Here is an 18,567-nt window from a genome sequence, read left to right as displayed (position 1 = left end):
GAATGGTAACCAAACCACATTGGCCCCCATTGACTTCGATTGTATGAACACAAAACAACTGCGACATTTCTCAAAATATCTTCTTTTGTGTCTTACAGAAGAAAGAGTCAAAAACAGAATGAATGATGACATCATTTTTATTTTGGGGTGAATTATACCTTTAATAGCTACTGTAGCTGTGGTTTAAGCTGAATTGAGGTCTCGTACCAGATATGGCTGTCCTACACACCAGATGTGTGTATGAGAAATGCAGAGTGGAATTGAGCACGAAGTATGACTCGATGATACTCCTGGCCTTCTCGCTGATGTCATAAAAGAGGCGGGCACTTTTTAAAGGTACACGTCCCTCATATCCATACTGCAGGTGAAAAGCGTAAAGACATGAGCGTGACTATTTGTCCAATCAAACGTGATTAAAAAAACAAAATGAAATGACGTTAAACTGACAACATATAAAATCATTATTGTAGGCTTACAGTTGTGAATATAGGTAAGTTAAGGCTGGAATACACTACAAGACTTCTGAATTGATTTTTTTAAAAACTAGACATCATACACTTGCAGACTTTTTGAACGTTTGCATAGAACACAATATATGATCAAATCTGTAGACTGGCGCAGACTTTCTGCAACATCTCCAGACAGAAAATCTGGGCAAAAGTCTTGTAGTGTATTCCAGCCATTATTAAGACAGATAGACAAGGCAGCCCACTAGATTTTGGAAAAGCTATTTAAAGGGATAGTTCCTCCAAAAATGAAAATTCTGTCATCATTTACTCACCCTTTCTGCAGAACACAAAAGAAGATATTTTGAAGAATGTTGGTAACCGAACAACGGCGGTACCCATTGACTTCCATTTGTGTCCATACAATAGAAGTGAATGGGTACCGCAACATTCTTCAGAATATCTTCTTCTGTGTTCTGCGGAAAAAAGAAAGTCATACAGGTTTGAAATGACAAGAGGGCGAGAAAATGATGACAGATTTTTTTTTGTAAAGTACGTATGCTCTTACCTTTAAGGTTTTCAATACAGTCGCTCCTTCAAATTTCTCATTGGGTGTGTGGGGAGACATTTTCCCCTTGTAGCCGTCACCTGCTGCGGTGACACTCTGCCAATATTACAAATATTTATATATCACATCCCAGTCCATCAATTGCTGTTTTAATTTTAAGTTTAAGTTTATAAAACATGTTACTTATAATACAAAATACACAGTATTTTGAGTAAAAGTAGCTCAACTGGTAGAGCAAAGTGCACCTAAATGCATATATTTAATTGTAATAAGGAGACTCACATGTGCCAGATGACTGAGCTCAGAGCACTCGTCATCAGTGATGACATCATCAAGAACCACCCTCTGTGATCCATTCAAAGCTTGAGAGTTCAGCACGAGCCTCACGTTCTCATACAGCAATGGACCTCCTACACACACAAAATCCTCACCATGGTTTGCAAGTTTTACACATTTACAAAACGTAGATTTGAAGGTTTGAAAGTTCAAATGACCATCTCTAAGGTCTTGTGCTATAGCTGCCGTAATGTTCTTCTTTGCTGAAATCGGCACATAGTCCATCCAGCCATCTGTACCTGAAGGAATCCTACAGACACGTATTTGAGACGTGAGGAGAAACCTTTACAAGATCACACAGGTAACTGACGATGATAAGAGACTGTGTACCTGTTAGCATCTTCTCGACCCCCTGTACTGCTCCAGTAGTTCTGTGGAGAGTGACAAATTAAAAGTCTGCAATTAAAAGACTAATTAAAAGTATGTGATTTGATTTATATGCATACATGAAATCAAAACTTAACTCTATAAACTCAGTCCTGGTTTTATTGTAAACTTTTTATCACTTTTACATCGAATTTAAAAATAATTTTCAATTTTTCTTTTTATTTCTCTCAAACAATTAGACCATTTTTAATTGTTTTCTTGTTTCAGAAGTCTACCACAAGATGGCGATGTCGATTATTTAATCTAAACTATTCTGACCACCTGTTCCCTGTGTCAGCTGGCATGAGCGCACACACTGACACACATTATGTCCATGTCAATAAAAGTCAACACTTTTTGCACTATATATATTTTATTGCTCCTATAAATACAAACCAAACACCGAGTTTGTAATTTTGACCTACCCCTTCAATGTAGGGCACACCGAGGTTGTCGCTGCCAATCAGAAGCAGGTCTGATTCCTGTTTGTGTCGTCTCAGGTACTGTTCAGCTTCCTGTGTAAGAGTGCAGAATCAGATTATTAGATCAATAGAAACCGTTTGGCCAGCCTCTGGTAACCGATTTATTTATAATAAATCAACCACTTTTATTCAATTATTACAGAATCGAGTATTCAAACACACTACGGTATAAATACATTTTCTGCACAGTGCTTGAACTGCTGAATTATGCAAAATAATATTACATCATCATGACATCATCCCATCGTTCCGTTGTACAGTGCAAATGCCAAGTTTGGCTTTTAGCCGCACAGTTATGTTTCCTACTTGCGCTATGTGGAAAATTACGGTCCCCTAATTCTTTATCTACCAAACATTTTGTTTGTGGCTCAACAAAATAAAGACACCCGAAGCATACGGTCACGGTCTTAAATCGAGCCCAGGTCGTTTCGTAACCTGCCGCATTTCTCTTGACCTTCTCCAGCATTTTTATTACCGGTACCTGGCTCTCATTTAAAGCAGCTTGTTCTGTCTGCTGGTTGAGACCGCAATTAATAACAGTCCTGGTGCCCTTGGGAGGAAAAGTTAAAAGCGGAAAAGCGTGGAATTGAAATGTTACCAAACCGTGACGATCGGTAGCATTTGCGGCTCTGCGTTCCCCTCCTTGGCGCGAATGCAAACAGCTCCCAGATTGTTTCAGGCTATTTTTATGTCAATTTTCTACCCACAATATGAGGGCTTTTCTTTCAGCATCTCGGCTCTGGGTTAACAAGGTCTCGGAGGAATTTAGGCGATCAGACGTGACAGCGGGCCAGAAAGATGGAAACATTGCCCAGTGGGGCGGGATGAAATTGATGCGGTTGTTATGAGCTAAAAACCAAAGGGTCTTGTATTGAAAGACATAGAAAGACGTATCCAAGCCTGCTGGACCTCCTTTTGCGTTCCAAAAGGAGGTACAATTTATGAGTTTGGAACAACTATTAAAAATGATGTCTAAATTGTTATTTAGCACCCTTTTCCATAAATGTGAATTAACAGAGGTATATGACAAATGTTACCCATATATTTTGCTTGTTATGCCACAGGCAAAAGTAAACATATTTACATACATTTTCATGGCAGTATTGATTTAACAACCGAATAACGCTGTGAACATTGACTGAGTAACAAAAACATGAACACCATACGAGGGTTAAATAATAATCCTGCATCTCACCTTACGAGGTTGGCCATCATGTTCCAGTATCTCCCTGTAATATTCAACATTCTCAGTCATGAACTCGTCCTCTTCATGGAACAACAGGTATGTGAGTGCACACGCCAAAGCCTCATCAGTCCTGCCCACTGAAAACACAAATCAATAAGGCTGAGTGTAGCATTATACAACATTCCTTTAAAGCTCCAGTCTACGAAATTTAGCGGCATCTAGCGGTGAGGTTGCGAATTGCAACCAACGGCTCACTACCCCCTCCCTTTCGAAGCAGTACGGTGGCTGACACAGGACTAAGATGTCATCAAGTTTCGCTTCATTGCTGAAGGAGATAAACTATTTACGAAATGCGCTCTGCAGAGCAGTTTGTCCTTTTGGGGCTACGGTAGAAACAATATGGCGTATTACATGCAAGGGGACCCGCGGTGTATGTAGATAGAAATAGCTCGTTCTAAGGTAATAAAAACATAACGCTTCATTATGTAAGGTCTGAAGACATAGTTATGTATATTATATAGCATTTCTGTCAATAGATTCTCCAAAAAATTACACATTGGACCTTTAAGTAGATGCGCTTATTAAAAGCAAAAAAGTGCATGTGTGTATTTGCTGTTATTGAAACATAAGTGGCATCTGTTTTCTGGTTCACGCGTCTGATTATTCATCCTACGAGACTGTCTGATTTTTCAGAGTGGTGTTTTCCCACAATCACGTTTATTTCCTCTTGCAGACCTGTGAGCTGAGAAACACTCGCATTCCAAGTTAGTGACCACAATGGAACAAACACTGCAGAGCTGAGCTAGTGGAAATCCTGTGAGACATTCAACAGAGACGGCTAGACACCACACACACACCTGGATATCTGCGACTGATATCTGACATCTGAAAACTTTGAGTAGTGCTGCTGAGTGACGTGTGCGAGTGAATGTGCAGCTGTGATGTTCTTCCAGCTCAAGACTGGAATATTTGTAAGATTCATCCTTTTCTTTAGGGGCAAGTAAGTTATAAATAAATGTATTTCAAATTTTCTAATATTTTCAAACGCGGTCAATTACTGTTTACAATGTTCTTACAGAATGAGTTTATTGGCAAACAAGACACAGTTAATAACAATGTACAATACATGGAGGCTTACTTTGGAAATAGGCAAACTGCAGGTAGTCATAATGCAGGGGCAGGTAGTTCTCCATCGGGGACAGGCGACCGGGACGGGTGGCTAGGTCGCGGACACACTCGTGCTCACAGTGAAGGACTTGCATGTAATGATCTGAAAGATACAAATCAACAGGAATTAGCTCAAAAGATTGTGCCTCTCAAACTATAGAAGTGTAATGTGAATATTTATTCAAATTACTGTTTTATATTTTTGTGAATGAATCACTAATAATACTATTCGTGTATTGTTAGTCTATTTGTATTATATTAATACATTAATAAAGTACACTTAAGTACAGTATAACTAATTAAGTATGAAGTATTTGATAAGATGATATTTATGATGTATGCTATTTATTAAAATGTTTTATTAATGAATTACTGTTTATTTACGTATTTAATTAGTTTATTAATTAAGAAAATATTATTAACACTACTTTTTATTAATTACTTTTTACAGATATTTATATAAATGATTAAGAATATTATTTAGAACTCTTCTAATGAATAAAAACTAGTTTAATAACTGATTTATTTCACCCAGACACACAAGGTTAATACGATTAAGTTTGTATCAGAGTAGCGGGGGTGCTGGTGGATTTCATACAGCAAAGCTCAAGGGCAAAGACTGAATTAAAGAGCTGAGAAGGGGCAGGGCAGGCCTGCCCACTTTAAAGGGCTGTTGGTCTGTTAGATCTGTATTGAAAAGATTCTTTTCACACGAATGTAGAGATAACTTAACAAACAGAACAGATGAGTAACTGTTCCTGTCAAAAGACTTTAGGTTGTAGAATTTGTGTCAAGTTACTCTATTCACATATTAACAAAGGAATATAATTAGTCGTTGACTTTGATCGCACAATGACAATCTAGAAATAGCTCAGGCTGTTTACATCAAAAGACATTTTGTTAATATGGGAGTGAACGAGGTTTGGGTTACACTGTCTAACTCTCTGCAGTTTGTATGTGAAGGAACATTGCCAAAGTTGAAAAAAGTGTGGAAAAAGTAGATCAGAGGACAAACAATGAAATGATCCCACATTCATTGAACATGAACGAAAACAACAAATCCATAACAAAGTCACACATCCCCTCAGTATATCAAAAAACATACACGCACACACGCGAGCGACCTCCTTCACACAATAAATCACTGAGCGAACAGAAAGCGTCAGTGACATCATCTGAAATGTTTTCCAGGGATTCCATACTGATGAACTTTGAGATGTTTCACAACCCCCCGAAGCTCACGTCAACACTGACAAGACCCTCGGAGAACAAGTCCTTTCACGACTGACCGTGAACATCAACTCTTCTCAGCGTTTTCCACATTCATGTCACGCTTCAAACATTTGGAGCAACAGTATTTCACAGTCTTCCACAATTCCCGGGAAATGGTCACAATGTGGATCACAGAGATAATGGTTCAGGATTAATTTTAAGACGTGTAAGGGGCCATTTTGAAAAGAAATATGAAAGTGAAATATGGGACCCTGTGTGACTTTATGGGCCTGGAGTCCGATCACTGACAGCCGAGGATGTTGAAGTTTCTTGAAGTTGAAGTTAAAAAAAACTTTTATTTTGTCTTTTGGATGCACCTGGATTAAGATTTGAGACAAAAAAAAGGTTTCAGATTTATTATAGTTTTATTTTAAGTTTTATTGTAACAAATACATATTTTGAATTCGCTTTTATTTTTATATTTTGAGTTTTTGTTATATTTTAGTTTAATTTTTAGCAATTTAGCCATTTTATTATTTATTTTTTCATTTTTATTTTACTTTTTAGCTTTAGTTTTTATTTATTTTCAGTTAATAATTTGAGTACAAACCTTTATTGCTAAAGATACATCTTTCATTTTGATTTGATTTTTAATTTGTTAATTTCACAGACATTTCCATTAACGCTAAATGCAATGCAGCGCAAAATGTAAAATACAAGTAAAATATCTATAAAAAATAATACAAACAATTCCTACTTATTAATACAGTATACAGTTTATTTACAAGACATTCAACCGGGACGACTCTACAGAAAAATGTCACACCATTTATTAGTATTGGTTGTTGTATAATCATGAACTGCCTGTTAGACACAACAATAACAGATTTTGAGCATGGTTTGGAAAAACAACTTCCTAGTCTCAAAGCTTAGCACAAGGTCACAACACAAGAGGTCAGAGACAGGAAAGATCTCTATTACTGGTGGCATACAAATAGCTTTAGAAATAACAACATTATAACCACAATAGAAAGTCCAAAAAGCCACTTGAGGCCAGCAAAACTCCCAGAATTACCCTTTCAGAAGCCTAGATGATAGATCTACCATGTGAAGACTGAAGAGGAAGTGAAAATGATTAGAAAAGAGTAGAAAAGCATGTGTACCTGAGATCAACTCGTTGAGGCTGTATCTGTACAAAACATGATCCTGTTCCTGAAAGTGATGTGGCCCTTCGCAGAGGGCCTGACACTCCACATCGGCGCGGTAATACTCTTCCAAAGCCCCTTCGAAAAAGGTCACCGCCCCTTCGTAGTTGCCTTCATCGTAGAGCTTTACTCCAGCAAAGAAGGCTTTCTGCAAATACAACAATGTTTCCGGTTCAAGACATTGACTGAGTTTACACATCATTAAACCATTACACTAAAACAAGAGTTTAAATTTTAAACTATGGATTATGAAAGAATACAAAACACACAATGAAACGTGCGATTGAAGATAGATACCGGGTGTAACAAGACCAGTAACAGATGTCGAAGCGTTTAATTCAAGCTTGTGCTCTTGATGTTCAACTGACACTCACCTGATGCGGACGAGCTTCCCGGTCAATTAAATGTTCCTCTTTTACGCCCTGCATGGCTTTGTATTGCTCCAAGTCTTCGCCCATCTCAACATGCTCAGGGTTGGCCTGGAAATACGTGTGAGCGGCGGATGCAGCTTTATCCAGCTGTCCGAGCTGTTTAAAGAGAGACACAAAACAGAAACTTTGAAAAACTATGCATTACACGGCGATGTTTCATGTTGCAGGAAAAAAATGACAGTTTCGTGTTGCGTGCAATGTCGTGAAATGACATGCGTGTTTGTACTTTTTACACGGTCCCTTACTCATCATCATTCCAGTATTAAATTCACAAAATGTGCTTTTTTCCATGCAGCATAAATCAAAAACCCTTGAAATGCAATGCTCCTTCATATCAGGGAGTCGCTTCAACATTTGGCCTCTGATGGTGTTTATGGATTTTAATGAATGAACTAGGGATTGTTTGATATATGAATACAATTCCAGAGAATTCTGTTCAGTTCTGAGAGAAACGTCAAAACAAATTCACAGAAGCCATCAGATGTTGTTATTCCAGCCCTTTATGAAATGCAGACCTAAAATCTGTTTTGCAGATTTGAGGCGGTCGTCACTTGCTTCAATCCGCCTTGAACAATATAGTGTTATGAAACACTCTTAAATTTGATGCCAAATGACAGATGCGTTGCCAAACAATGACAAAGTTACAGATCCTTTACCTTTTGTATTCCAAAGCTTTTAAGCAAAGTACATCAAGATGTGCAATAACACATACAGCAAACACACTGATGAACCAGTTACAACGTGGACGACCTCTACATTTCGCAAATCTCAAATATACAAACCTAAGGTCCAAAGCAGAACATAAAACAAATCAACTTAACTTTTTTCTTTTACCAGACTTGGCCAAGGAATCTGTTATCTGTCAGGAATGAGGTAGGGAGGCTAAAGGCTTAGGGGGACATGCTTGGTTTCCTCTGAAAGGCCAAAGTGCAAACTGGCGTCGACCGCATTCCTTCAAATTCTTTGTATCTCCCTCCTTGCCAACTGAACTGGAAGGACACTGATTGGATACAGGGGATTTTGGTGTCGCATCCAAATGCTGACCTGTTCAGTTTTTTTCCCACCACAGGTCAGATTCCAAAAGCCAAAGAGAAAACTTCTGTCTGACTGAGGTCTGATGTTCAGTCACCTGGCGAGTTTAGTCCACAGAGGCTCCATCAACCTCTCCAAAATATCCTCATGCCCTGACAAATCCTGTAAACATCACAGAACAATGACCAGAGAGTTCACAGGGGAGATGGGAAATGGCCCAGCAAGTCAAAAAAGCTCAAACTGTGAGTTGGATCCACTCCCTGTGTCCCAATTCGCATAATATCCATCCTAAATAGTATTTGAAATTAGAATGAATATGTCCCAAATCATAGTATGTTGAAATTCCCAAAGTCAAAATTTGAGGCGTAGATCAAACGGCTGATATTACCCACAAGCCACCACGAAAGGGCGGAGTTTAGTGATGCTCCACTGCATTAATAAAATTAAATAGAGATGCTTCACTGAATAATGTTAGTAAATACAGTAAACACATGTAAACATTACAATGTAAATACAGTAAATGTTACATAAGAAATAATGAACAAATAAATACTTAACAAAGGACCAGCGTGTAATTTTTTCGAGGCTCTATTGATAGAAATGCAATATAATAGCCTAACATAACTAAGTCTTCAGAGGTGTATAAAGACCTTACATAATGAAGCGTTATGTTTTTATTACCCTAGAATGAGCTATTTCTATCTACATACACCGCGGGTCCCCTCACATGGAATTCGACATGTTGTTTCTACCGTAGCCCTAAACAGACAAACTGCTCTACAGCAAAAACGTAATGACATCTTAGTCCTGTGTCAGCCACCGTAGTGCTTCGAAAGGGAGGGGAGGGTGGAGTGAGCCGTTGGCTGGAATTCGCAACCTCACCACAAGATGCCACTCATTTTTTATACACTGTACCTTTAAATGGATAGAAGAGCTGTATTCTTTATTTATTTAGACTGTTAATGATCACAATGTCTCTAGACCAGGGGTCCCCAAAAGTAGGGTTCGGGACCCCCGGGGGGGGGGGGTCGCAAGGCCGCGAGGGTGGGGGTCGCAAGATGATTTCCAGAAATCTTTTTTTTAATAGGAATATTTAATCAATAAGTGTAACAAACAGTGTTGGGTGTAGCTAGTTACTAAGTAATTAGTTACTGTAATTTAATTGCTTTTCCCTTGAAAAAGTGAAGTAAGGGATTACTCTTATTTTTTCTGTAATTTAATTACAGTTACTTCTGATGTAATTAAACTAAATACTGTGTGTAATATATGTGTGTGTAAAAGTGGAATTGACATCAAAATTCAAAGTCTAACTTTAAAATCTGTGCTTTAATGTATAATTCTCACATTTGTAATACTCTGGTCAGTTAATAAGAGTACTTTATGTAATTTTATATTATTTATTTGAATAAATTAAGAGCCGTTTCGTGTCTTTCCTTGAATCACTTAACTAATCAAGGTTGATGTAGGATATAGAAAGTAATTAGTAATAAGTAATTAAATGCTTTTTGGAGAGAGTAATTTGCACAGTAATCTAATTACATTATTGGATATGTAATTAGTAACTAGCAATTAATTACTTTTTCAGAGTAACTTACCCAACACTGGTAACAAAATATAAAAATATTAGTTAAGTTAAAAATAAAACCATGCAAATAAAAAGCCATCAGCCTTTGGAATTTTCTCCCTCTCGATCGTGACCCCTGAGGTGATTACGTCACATTAACGACATTAGCAACCGCAGATTATTTTTCCGCTCTTTAAGTTTAGGATATTTTTATTTGTTGAAATGAAACGTTGGTTAATATCGACCAAAGACAACGCAGGGAGGCCCGCGGAGGACGGTGGAGAAGCGCTGCAGTCAGAAAGGCTATCGTCCTCAGGTACGAAAAGAGGCACATCCATCATCACTTGAATCAGTTTGATTAAATTTGACCATCTGTAGTAATAGTTCATGGTTTATGTAGGACAACAAGTAAAACAATGAGTAAATAACTATAAAGTCATATTATGTTAGGCTGTGTTCTTGTCATTATGCGCATGTTTCGATAGACATAATAAGTGCAGCTGTGCGCAATGTTTGGATACTTTACCCGCCTCCGAGGATAGTGGGGGTCTCGAGTCACCGGCACTGTTATTTTGGGAGTCGGGGGCTGAAAATTTGGGAACCCCTGGTCTAGACAACAATGACCACTTCTGGTTCTCAATAGTACTGTTTTGCTATGCACTACAATGTATATACTTTTTCATTTAAAAAAACGTAGCCTATATACTTTTTTATTTCACATTATAAGTAACAACTGTCCGGCACAAAAAAAAACAAGACTTAAAACCAGACACCACTAAACTTCTGTTACTATTAAAGTTCTAATACAAAACATTCATTTGGTGATGCTGAAAATTATTTAAAGCTTATTGGTGTTGAAAAAATTTTATGACTATGATGACAGCAAAACAATAAAGGATTTCATCCCACGAGCAGTTTAAAGAGCCTCGCTGAGAGAGGAGTGTTGGGCATCTGCTACCATTTGGAGCTTTACGTCATAAAAAAAGTTTCCAAAAGGTTCATATATGTGACTGAAGAAATGGATGCTAAACAAAGATGTGACTCATCGATCATGTTGAGACACTTGTGTCATGTGGACAATTACTTTAGTTCACATCTAAATGACTTCAACAGATGCTGAAGTAATCCACACACTAATCCACAATGTCTTCTTAAACCAGACCCTCTCGGTAAATCAGTTACATCTTAAAATGTACTTCTTTCCATGGTTCTGTATCAAACATGAACCTCGCGAATTGCTGACAAACAAACTGTGCAACACTTCAGTTCATACGCAGATCGAAATGAACCGCTAGCTAACATTTGTGCCGTTCTGAGTAAATATTTTCCAGAGTGAACACCTGTGGCTCTTGTAACTCGTTTTTAATATACAGAGCCAGTGTACAAGCCATTTACTCGCTGGCTGTAAAAGCCGGAAAGCATTGCTCTTGATGTGGGATACAGCCGTCGCCAAGGTCTCATTTAGAAAGTGTTTTTTTATAGCGAAGCAGTCAGAGAATGTCAACGGGATGTTTTTGGAACAGCAGATGCATTTATGTTCTGAGAAATTCCACCCTGACAGGCAGTTTGGTCCAAACACTCCGAGACCGTAAACATGTTGAGGCAAGAGAGCATCCCTTAGTGTGCTTATTCATACAGACAGCATCATTCATCACGTCGGAATGCATTGTGGGATACAATATTCCATACAGTGTACTCTGATGACTATGCATACAATTTCCTCTTTCCCATTCAAACTGCAACCTATTTATCACGAGAACTTGTTGAACTTTCTCCACCGCAGTCAATCGGCCACAGGGCACTTGTGGGAATCTTGTGTATGATGTCATACTCTTGGGGCGTGGCCTCTTTACACTAGCTCTGGCATTGACAGTACATCACACTAGGTCTTTTCTCTTTGCCCGTGTCACACCCACTCGGCACACATGTTGGTTTAATAAGGTAATGTCTGAAGAATGTCTTTAAACCAGGTGAAACAGACGGCCTTTCATTAACGCGAGTATGTGAAAATATAGCATAACTGGAAAAAGCGCAAAGTTAAAATAGCTCTGTAATAATCCCGCTACTGTATACGTCCAGACCCAAAACCGCAGATGAATGGAAACCTGTGTGCATGGGGTCTGGTTCTCAGACGGGTTCTTTGGTTCATTCTTACTAAGATGAGGTGTTCGGCTTTGGTCTGTTTACTTGAACGTAATTGGAGAAGAAAAGTTACGTGCAAGTACGGTTTAATTCAAAGCAATGTGCAATACACTGAGGCTTTGTTCACACTACACGTGAATCCGGTTTGGTTTTCAAATGTTTTCAAACAGTCCACTCTGTTATTTTGTGTGATTCTTTTGTTTAGATAGCGTAGTCAACATTCAGTGTATCTAAAATGCTTACTATATTAATAGAGTAAAAGTAATGGTATATTTGAATACTATTAAATACTATCAATACTATCAAAACTTTGAATAATGAAGCAATTTGCTTGAGGTACCTCTGTTATCTGAAAGAGAATCTATTGCAACATAAAATGCCCGGGGTTGAAAAACTCTTCAAATGGCTTCATGGTGCTTTATAACATAAGGAAACCCTTTCAGTTTAGATTAATACCCGTGTTTAATTTCAACTCATTTCTTTCTTCCAATTCAATTCATTTCGATTTTATTTATATAGCGCTTTTCACAACGCGCATTGTTCCAAAGCAGCTTTACAGGAGAAAAATAAGACAAGCAGAAAAACACAGAAAGGTAAAACACAGCACAGTGCAAGCAAGATCATTCTAGTAAAAAATATCTAATAAATGCAGTCTCCCGGTGAGCAAGCCAACACGGCCCTGTGGCAGCATATTGTCTTTCATGTTAGCCAGTAGGATCTCTTGGCCTGTAGCTGAGGGGTGAGTCAGCGCTCTCTACACATCCCTCACATTCCTGCAGAAGGGCCAGACCCCTCGGATGAGTGCGGATCAAGCCCTGGACTCATGCTGGCTTCCTAATGACCAGACTCCCCGCTGGGCCATACACTTTAATTCATGTGAACATACAATGCAATAAAATCTGCTAAATCTTATTAAATTATAAACTATATATACTGTATATATGGTGTATATATGGTGCATATGGTGTATATAATCATATAACTATAAAATAGGTTTTTTATGGTTATCCATAACAACTGTTTGGTAACAGAGAAAAAAAAATTAAAGCTGCAATCTGTAACATTTTCCTCTCTATCGCCCTCTGTTAGAAACATAAAATTGCAGATTATTTATTGTTAGTTTAAAAATAACTGGCATTTCCTGTGAAATCAGACCAGGCCACTCAAATTATAAGTCATCATTATAAGTTCACAGTTGCGAATTGTGTTTCGGTAGGGAGGCGCTGCGTACATGCTCAAAAACTGGTTCTGGTTTATTTTTAAGCAAAAAAGTTACAGATTGTAGCTTTAAAGAGAAAACTAAAGAAAACAAAGTTTTTTCCTTATTAGTATTGTTTCCTAAAAGTAGTTAATTATTTATTTAACTGCCACCATCGGTTATTTGTGTAACAAATTTTACAGAAAGAAGTAATTGAGCTATCAGCTACGATTTCGTGGGAAATTTCATTTTGGACGACATTTGACTTCAACCCATATAAAAATAAGTACTAACCTGCAATTTTATGTTTTAAGCAAAGATGGCGATATAGAGGCAAAAATTATGGATTGCAGCCTCACATTTATTTACTAAATAATAAATACGATTAGCTTTTTATATCATTTATTTAAATATTAATTCATTTACTATATTTACTTAATTAAATTGGATTAAGTTAGATTTCTTAGGCCGTTTTCGCAGACACGGTTTAGTTTAAGCCAGAACTATGCCTTAGTTATATTAAGATATTTATGTCGCTTTTATAAAAATCCCTTAGAAGAATACATCACTGGTGTGCATCTTGAGACGAAGATATTTCTGGGCAAGTTATATTCAGTTAAGACAGGTCACATTCATTTTAGTCTGGGACAAGCCTTAAGCCTTGTCTGTGAAACCGGGCCATAATGTTTTTTACTGGAAAAGAACACAAATATACTAGTATTATACATGTTGTTTGCAGTGTACAAGCTGTATTGTTTCAACTAGTAAAATGTTAATCAAATGTACATCAATTAACGCTATCAAATGTTTACGGATGAGTTCTTGTGGAAGTCACTGAGATCATTATGAATCTTGTCAAGTGAAGCATGTCATGCCAACACACGGGTTGGAAACAAAGTCAGTTGGGCTGGGGGGTGTACTAAAGAGTCAAATCTAAAGCAGGCCTGGACTTTGTTCACACACAACAGAGCTTTACAACAAGCATAAAGGAGGTAATGGTATCACTGCGCCTGCACAATGCAAGCATTCATTCTCCACCAAACAGACTAAATCTCCAGCACCCTCATTCCTCCCTGGAGATCTCATGTACTGTATTTTTTCATGTTGCACATGCCCATCTGTGAGTATGAGAGTGCAGGAAAATAAGCAAAAGCTACTCTATTGGCTCATTCAGGTGTGAACTTTTCAGAACAGCAGGCCAGGGACCGCAAAGAATTCTGGGAAAGCAGAGGCTCTGATTGCGCGGTGATGAAAGATTTGTCCACACTATCGTTGACAGGTGTGGGTCTGCGGATGGGAGGTCTTGTTTTCTAAGATATCGTGCTTAAGTGTAAATTAAAAATAAACAGATCTCCTACATAGTAGGTCAATATAAACTGTACTCCGAGATAATATAAATGTACAGATATATCTGCTATAGAAAACACCAAAAAATGGTTCTCAAAGTAAAACTATTGTAATGAATAATTGATTTATATGTTTTCTACATGTACACTTTCTCTTTCTTCCATAACATGCATTAGTAACTATTCATGAAGACTATTTAAAGAAACATTTTGGCACTCATCTGTTTTTGTATTTGGTTCGCTATAAGGTTCCACAGAATCCACACAAAGCAAAACAAACCTCCTGTCACATAATATGCAAAAAGTCTGATTGATGTAAACTCAGTATTTAACATCTCACGCAACAAACACAGTTTAAACCAGACGTGATGTGACACGTTTCACAACGTGAAACAAAAACAGCCAATCAGAACCCAAAGCAAAAAACAAACCATCTGTCTCTTAAAAGGTTTAAATTTGATGAATTTGTCATTAGTTCAGTCATCTTTTCAGTCATAGAAACACTCTTACACTCTTACAGACAATTATTGTATGCAAAACAAAGCGCTATAGAAAAAAATCTAAATTTAAACTCAATTGTGCGGATGAAGATCTTTATCAAGCCAAAATATGTGGCGTGGAAAGAGTTTTATGATGTTTGGTTTACAACCATCTCAATCCAGGCCAATTGTGAACCCATCCAAAGCACACAAAGCTCGGGTCTTAATTTCAGATCACAGTAAGCAGCAGGTTAGTTAACCCAGGGGGACCAAAGAAGGGGGTTCAGGGTCTGTTATCTTTGGAGAAATGTAGATCTTGAAGGTAGCGTATAGCTAGCAATACTCCTGGCTTGGTGCTGCGGCGAACAAGCCAAGTGGAAGCCCCCTTCAGCCCAGGAACCTCATTCAGCATCTCCCTATGGGACCCATTCAGACCCCCTGCCGAAAACAACACCATGCAGCAGTACTCTGACAAGTGAGTAGAAACGGCTGGCTTGGGGCGCTCGGGGGGTTACCTCTTCTGAGATGGAATGAATTAATGAATTTAACTGATTGTTTCCTTTTTTCAGAAAGAACAAGAGTGTAAAAGGGATTTCACCCCCCCAAAAAAATTATGAATTATTTTTAATAATTTAATAATTTATTCACCCTCATGTCATTTCAAACCTGTATGACTTTTGTTTAGAAGATATTTTGAAGAATGTTGGTAACAACACTGGCCCATTGACCAAACTCATAAAACTAGCCAAAAATTGCACAGCATGTAACGAAAAACAAATGTATTTTTTCCCATAATATGTTCCATGTTTTCACCTAATAGCTTTGTGTAAGTCCACTCTCAACCCTATATATGTTGATCAATAGCTACAGCTGAAATGTCAGGAGGTCACCATCATCGGCCCTATTCTCACTCGCTTTCACGGGTCACTCATCAAACGCTTTTGATTTATGACTGGCAAGTGAGTGGATCATTTAATAACAGTCTGGCTGAGGGAGGCAGTCAAACTAAATCCACAGCACATAAATAACATCTGGCTCTCACAGGAACAGCTGATGTAATGAAAACTAGAGCAAATAATGTTTTTGGTGCAGTGACATCAAAATATTGCATTTTGTGTAAATAGACACAAACACATTGCCAAAAAAAACTCTGGCCATTTTGATGTTCCACTCTTCTGTAGAGAAATGTGTAAAACGACTAATTAAAATTGAGAAATATATTACTAAGTATGTTAGCTATTCAGTTTAATATTAAATATTATTTATTTGAACCATTCGAGTTATTGGAGTTTTGATTTTAGTTTTATTAATATTTTAAAATAGCTTTTATTTTTAGATTTTTAGTTATTGTGTTAATTTTTGTTAATTTTATTAATATTTTAAAATAGCTTTTAATAACTTAAGTTTAAATTAATAAATGTACCAATAAACAAACAAATTAATCAGTAAATTGATGAATAAATGAATGAAACAACAGAAATAAAACAGAAATAATAATAAGAACTCCCCATCAGTGCTCTAGTGATGAGTGGGAAACATCATGGTGTATAGGACACTTGTTAGGGAGTCGGAATTTCGTGTAAAAGTCAGACTGATCACCGGTTCTGGGTAGGAACTCTCTTGGACAGCGACGATATCAAAATATTTGTCAATTTGCTTTTCTGACCCCACTGGCAAATTCCTTCTTTTACTATAAATCTAACAAAATGTAGTGAGATTTACACAGAAAACAAAAAACATTTGCTAGTGGGGTAAGCAAAACATACGTGCTATTGTTTATTATCTTAATACCTTGGCTTATATTATTTCAAAGATTGTTCATGTTAACATACTGAGCGATTTGTTAAATCCATAAAGATACATAAAGAATGAGACCTGAAATCACCAAAACAAACATTCTCTGCTAACCTTTGCACTGCCCCTGAATGACTCAGATCCAAGTATGTAAGTTATGTTTGCCTTTCCTTATATTTATGGTAGAAGACAGGCATAATGGGGCAGAAAAACACAACAGGTTATCCGCGACCACACCGTGTGACTCAGAGGATCAGGGGTCTCCTGACAGACAGGGTCCCGAGTCTGTGTCACAGTCGGGAACCCTTCGGACACTTGATCTGGGATAACTGCAGGAGTTCAAAGGTCACGCCTGGCAGGAACTGACACACTTCTCTTACGAAAACAAGTGGAATGACAGTTCCACTGGCCACCCAGACTGGACAGAAATGTGACTTCAGTGACTTCAAGAACTCGTACGGTACAAAATCTATACATTGATTGTTTTGAATTGAGGATGTGAGTTTGTTTATGTCCTCAAAATGTTTGTTGTTTGGCTAATGATGTATTTCTAAACACAAATATTTGAAGTAATTAACAGAATTAAATTTGCAGTGTTTAAGCGGTGCATTTGATTTTCATCCTGCCATTTATAAAAAGCAGACTTCAACAGATTTATGGGTGTATGCAAGCACTTATCACGCCGACATTAGAAAACCGCAACAGCTTTTGTTGTGGCTGAACACAATTCTGGTAACTTCATTAAAACCATCATCTGCTAAAGTGTCAGAAACTTTACAGCTCAGTCAAGACTACAAATATTGGTTTCAATCCGTGTAATTTGAAAGCTTTTATTGTATTGAAACAATTCAAATATCTTGCACATTTAGCTTGAAAGAGGTCTTTCTTCTCTAAAAACCTTCATCCAGAGGTTATTAGAATCATTAGTGCAACCAAGACAGCTAGAACTTCTTAAATCTTAAAGGTCCAGTGTGTAATTTTGGAGGATCTATTGACAGAAATGCAATATAATATACATAACTATGTCATTACATAATGAAGGGTTATGTTTTTATTACCTTAGAATGAGCTATTTCTATCTACATACACCGCGGGTCCCCTTACGAAATTCGCCAAATTGTTTCTACAGTAGCCCTAAATGGACAAACTGCTCTACAGAGTGCATTTCATAAATACATTATCTCCTTCGGCAAAGAAACGAAAACGTGACGACATCTTAGCTCAGTGTCAGCCACCGTAGTGCTACGAAACGGAGGGGGGAGGGGGGGAGCGAGCCGTTGGTTGCAATTCGCAACCTCACCACTAGATCCCTCTAAATTTCATACACTGGTCCTTTAATCTTAATACTAACAAAGCTCAAATTTTTTATTGTAAAGCTTTCATATATTATATGTATTTAAAGCGAGTTAGAAAAAACAGCTGGCAAGCACAAGTTAAGTCTTCTTGTAAAAGTTAAGCTAGTAATCTGTTTCATATGTCTTGTATGATCTCCACAATGACTGGGACTTCAAGAGTCAAGGGTAAATCAAACCATGTCAATTTGCTTCCTTTGTTGATGGAAAACGTGTTGTGATGGCTCTACTTGAAACTTGAAACTATGGCCAAAAGTCCTT

At 37.6% G+C, this 18,567-nt stretch overlaps 1 protein-coding gene across 1 annotated transcript in view; it reads right to left on the bottom strand.

Moving 5' to 3' along the window:
- p3h2 (prolyl 3-hydroxylase 2) overlaps nucleotides 1-18,567 on the bottom strand; it is a 39,848-nt gene that overhangs the window by 2,689 nt on the left and 18,592 nt on the right. Inside the window, exons 2-11 of the mRNA XM_057325089.1 lie at nucleotides 7,343-7,495; nucleotides 6,927-7,116; nucleotides 4,523-4,654; nucleotides 3,394-3,521; nucleotides 2,142-2,231; nucleotides 1,681-1,721; nucleotides 1,509-1,600; nucleotides 1,297-1,424; nucleotides 1,015-1,110; nucleotides 208-358 (exon numbers count right to left, since the gene is read on the bottom strand). Coding sequence (XP_057181072.1) covers nucleotides 208-358; nucleotides 1,015-1,110; nucleotides 1,297-1,424; nucleotides 1,509-1,600; nucleotides 1,681-1,721; nucleotides 2,142-2,231; nucleotides 3,394-3,521; nucleotides 4,523-4,654; nucleotides 6,927-7,116; nucleotides 7,343-7,495 — 1,201 coding nt within the window. The remainder of the gene's footprint in view (nucleotides 1-207; nucleotides 359-1,014; nucleotides 1,111-1,296; nucleotides 1,425-1,508; nucleotides 1,601-1,680; nucleotides 1,722-2,141; nucleotides 2,232-3,393; nucleotides 3,522-4,522; nucleotides 4,655-6,926; nucleotides 7,117-7,342; nucleotides 7,496-18,567) is intronic.

Source organism: Triplophysa rosa, linkage group LG25 (genome assembly GCF_024868665.1).
Source record: "Triplophysa rosa linkage group LG25, Trosa_1v2, whole genome shotgun sequence".
Taxonomy (NCBI): Eukaryota; Metazoa; Chordata; class Actinopteri; order Cypriniformes; family Nemacheilidae; genus Triplophysa; species Triplophysa rosa.
This window is presented reverse-complemented; position numbering and strand designations above follow the sequence as displayed.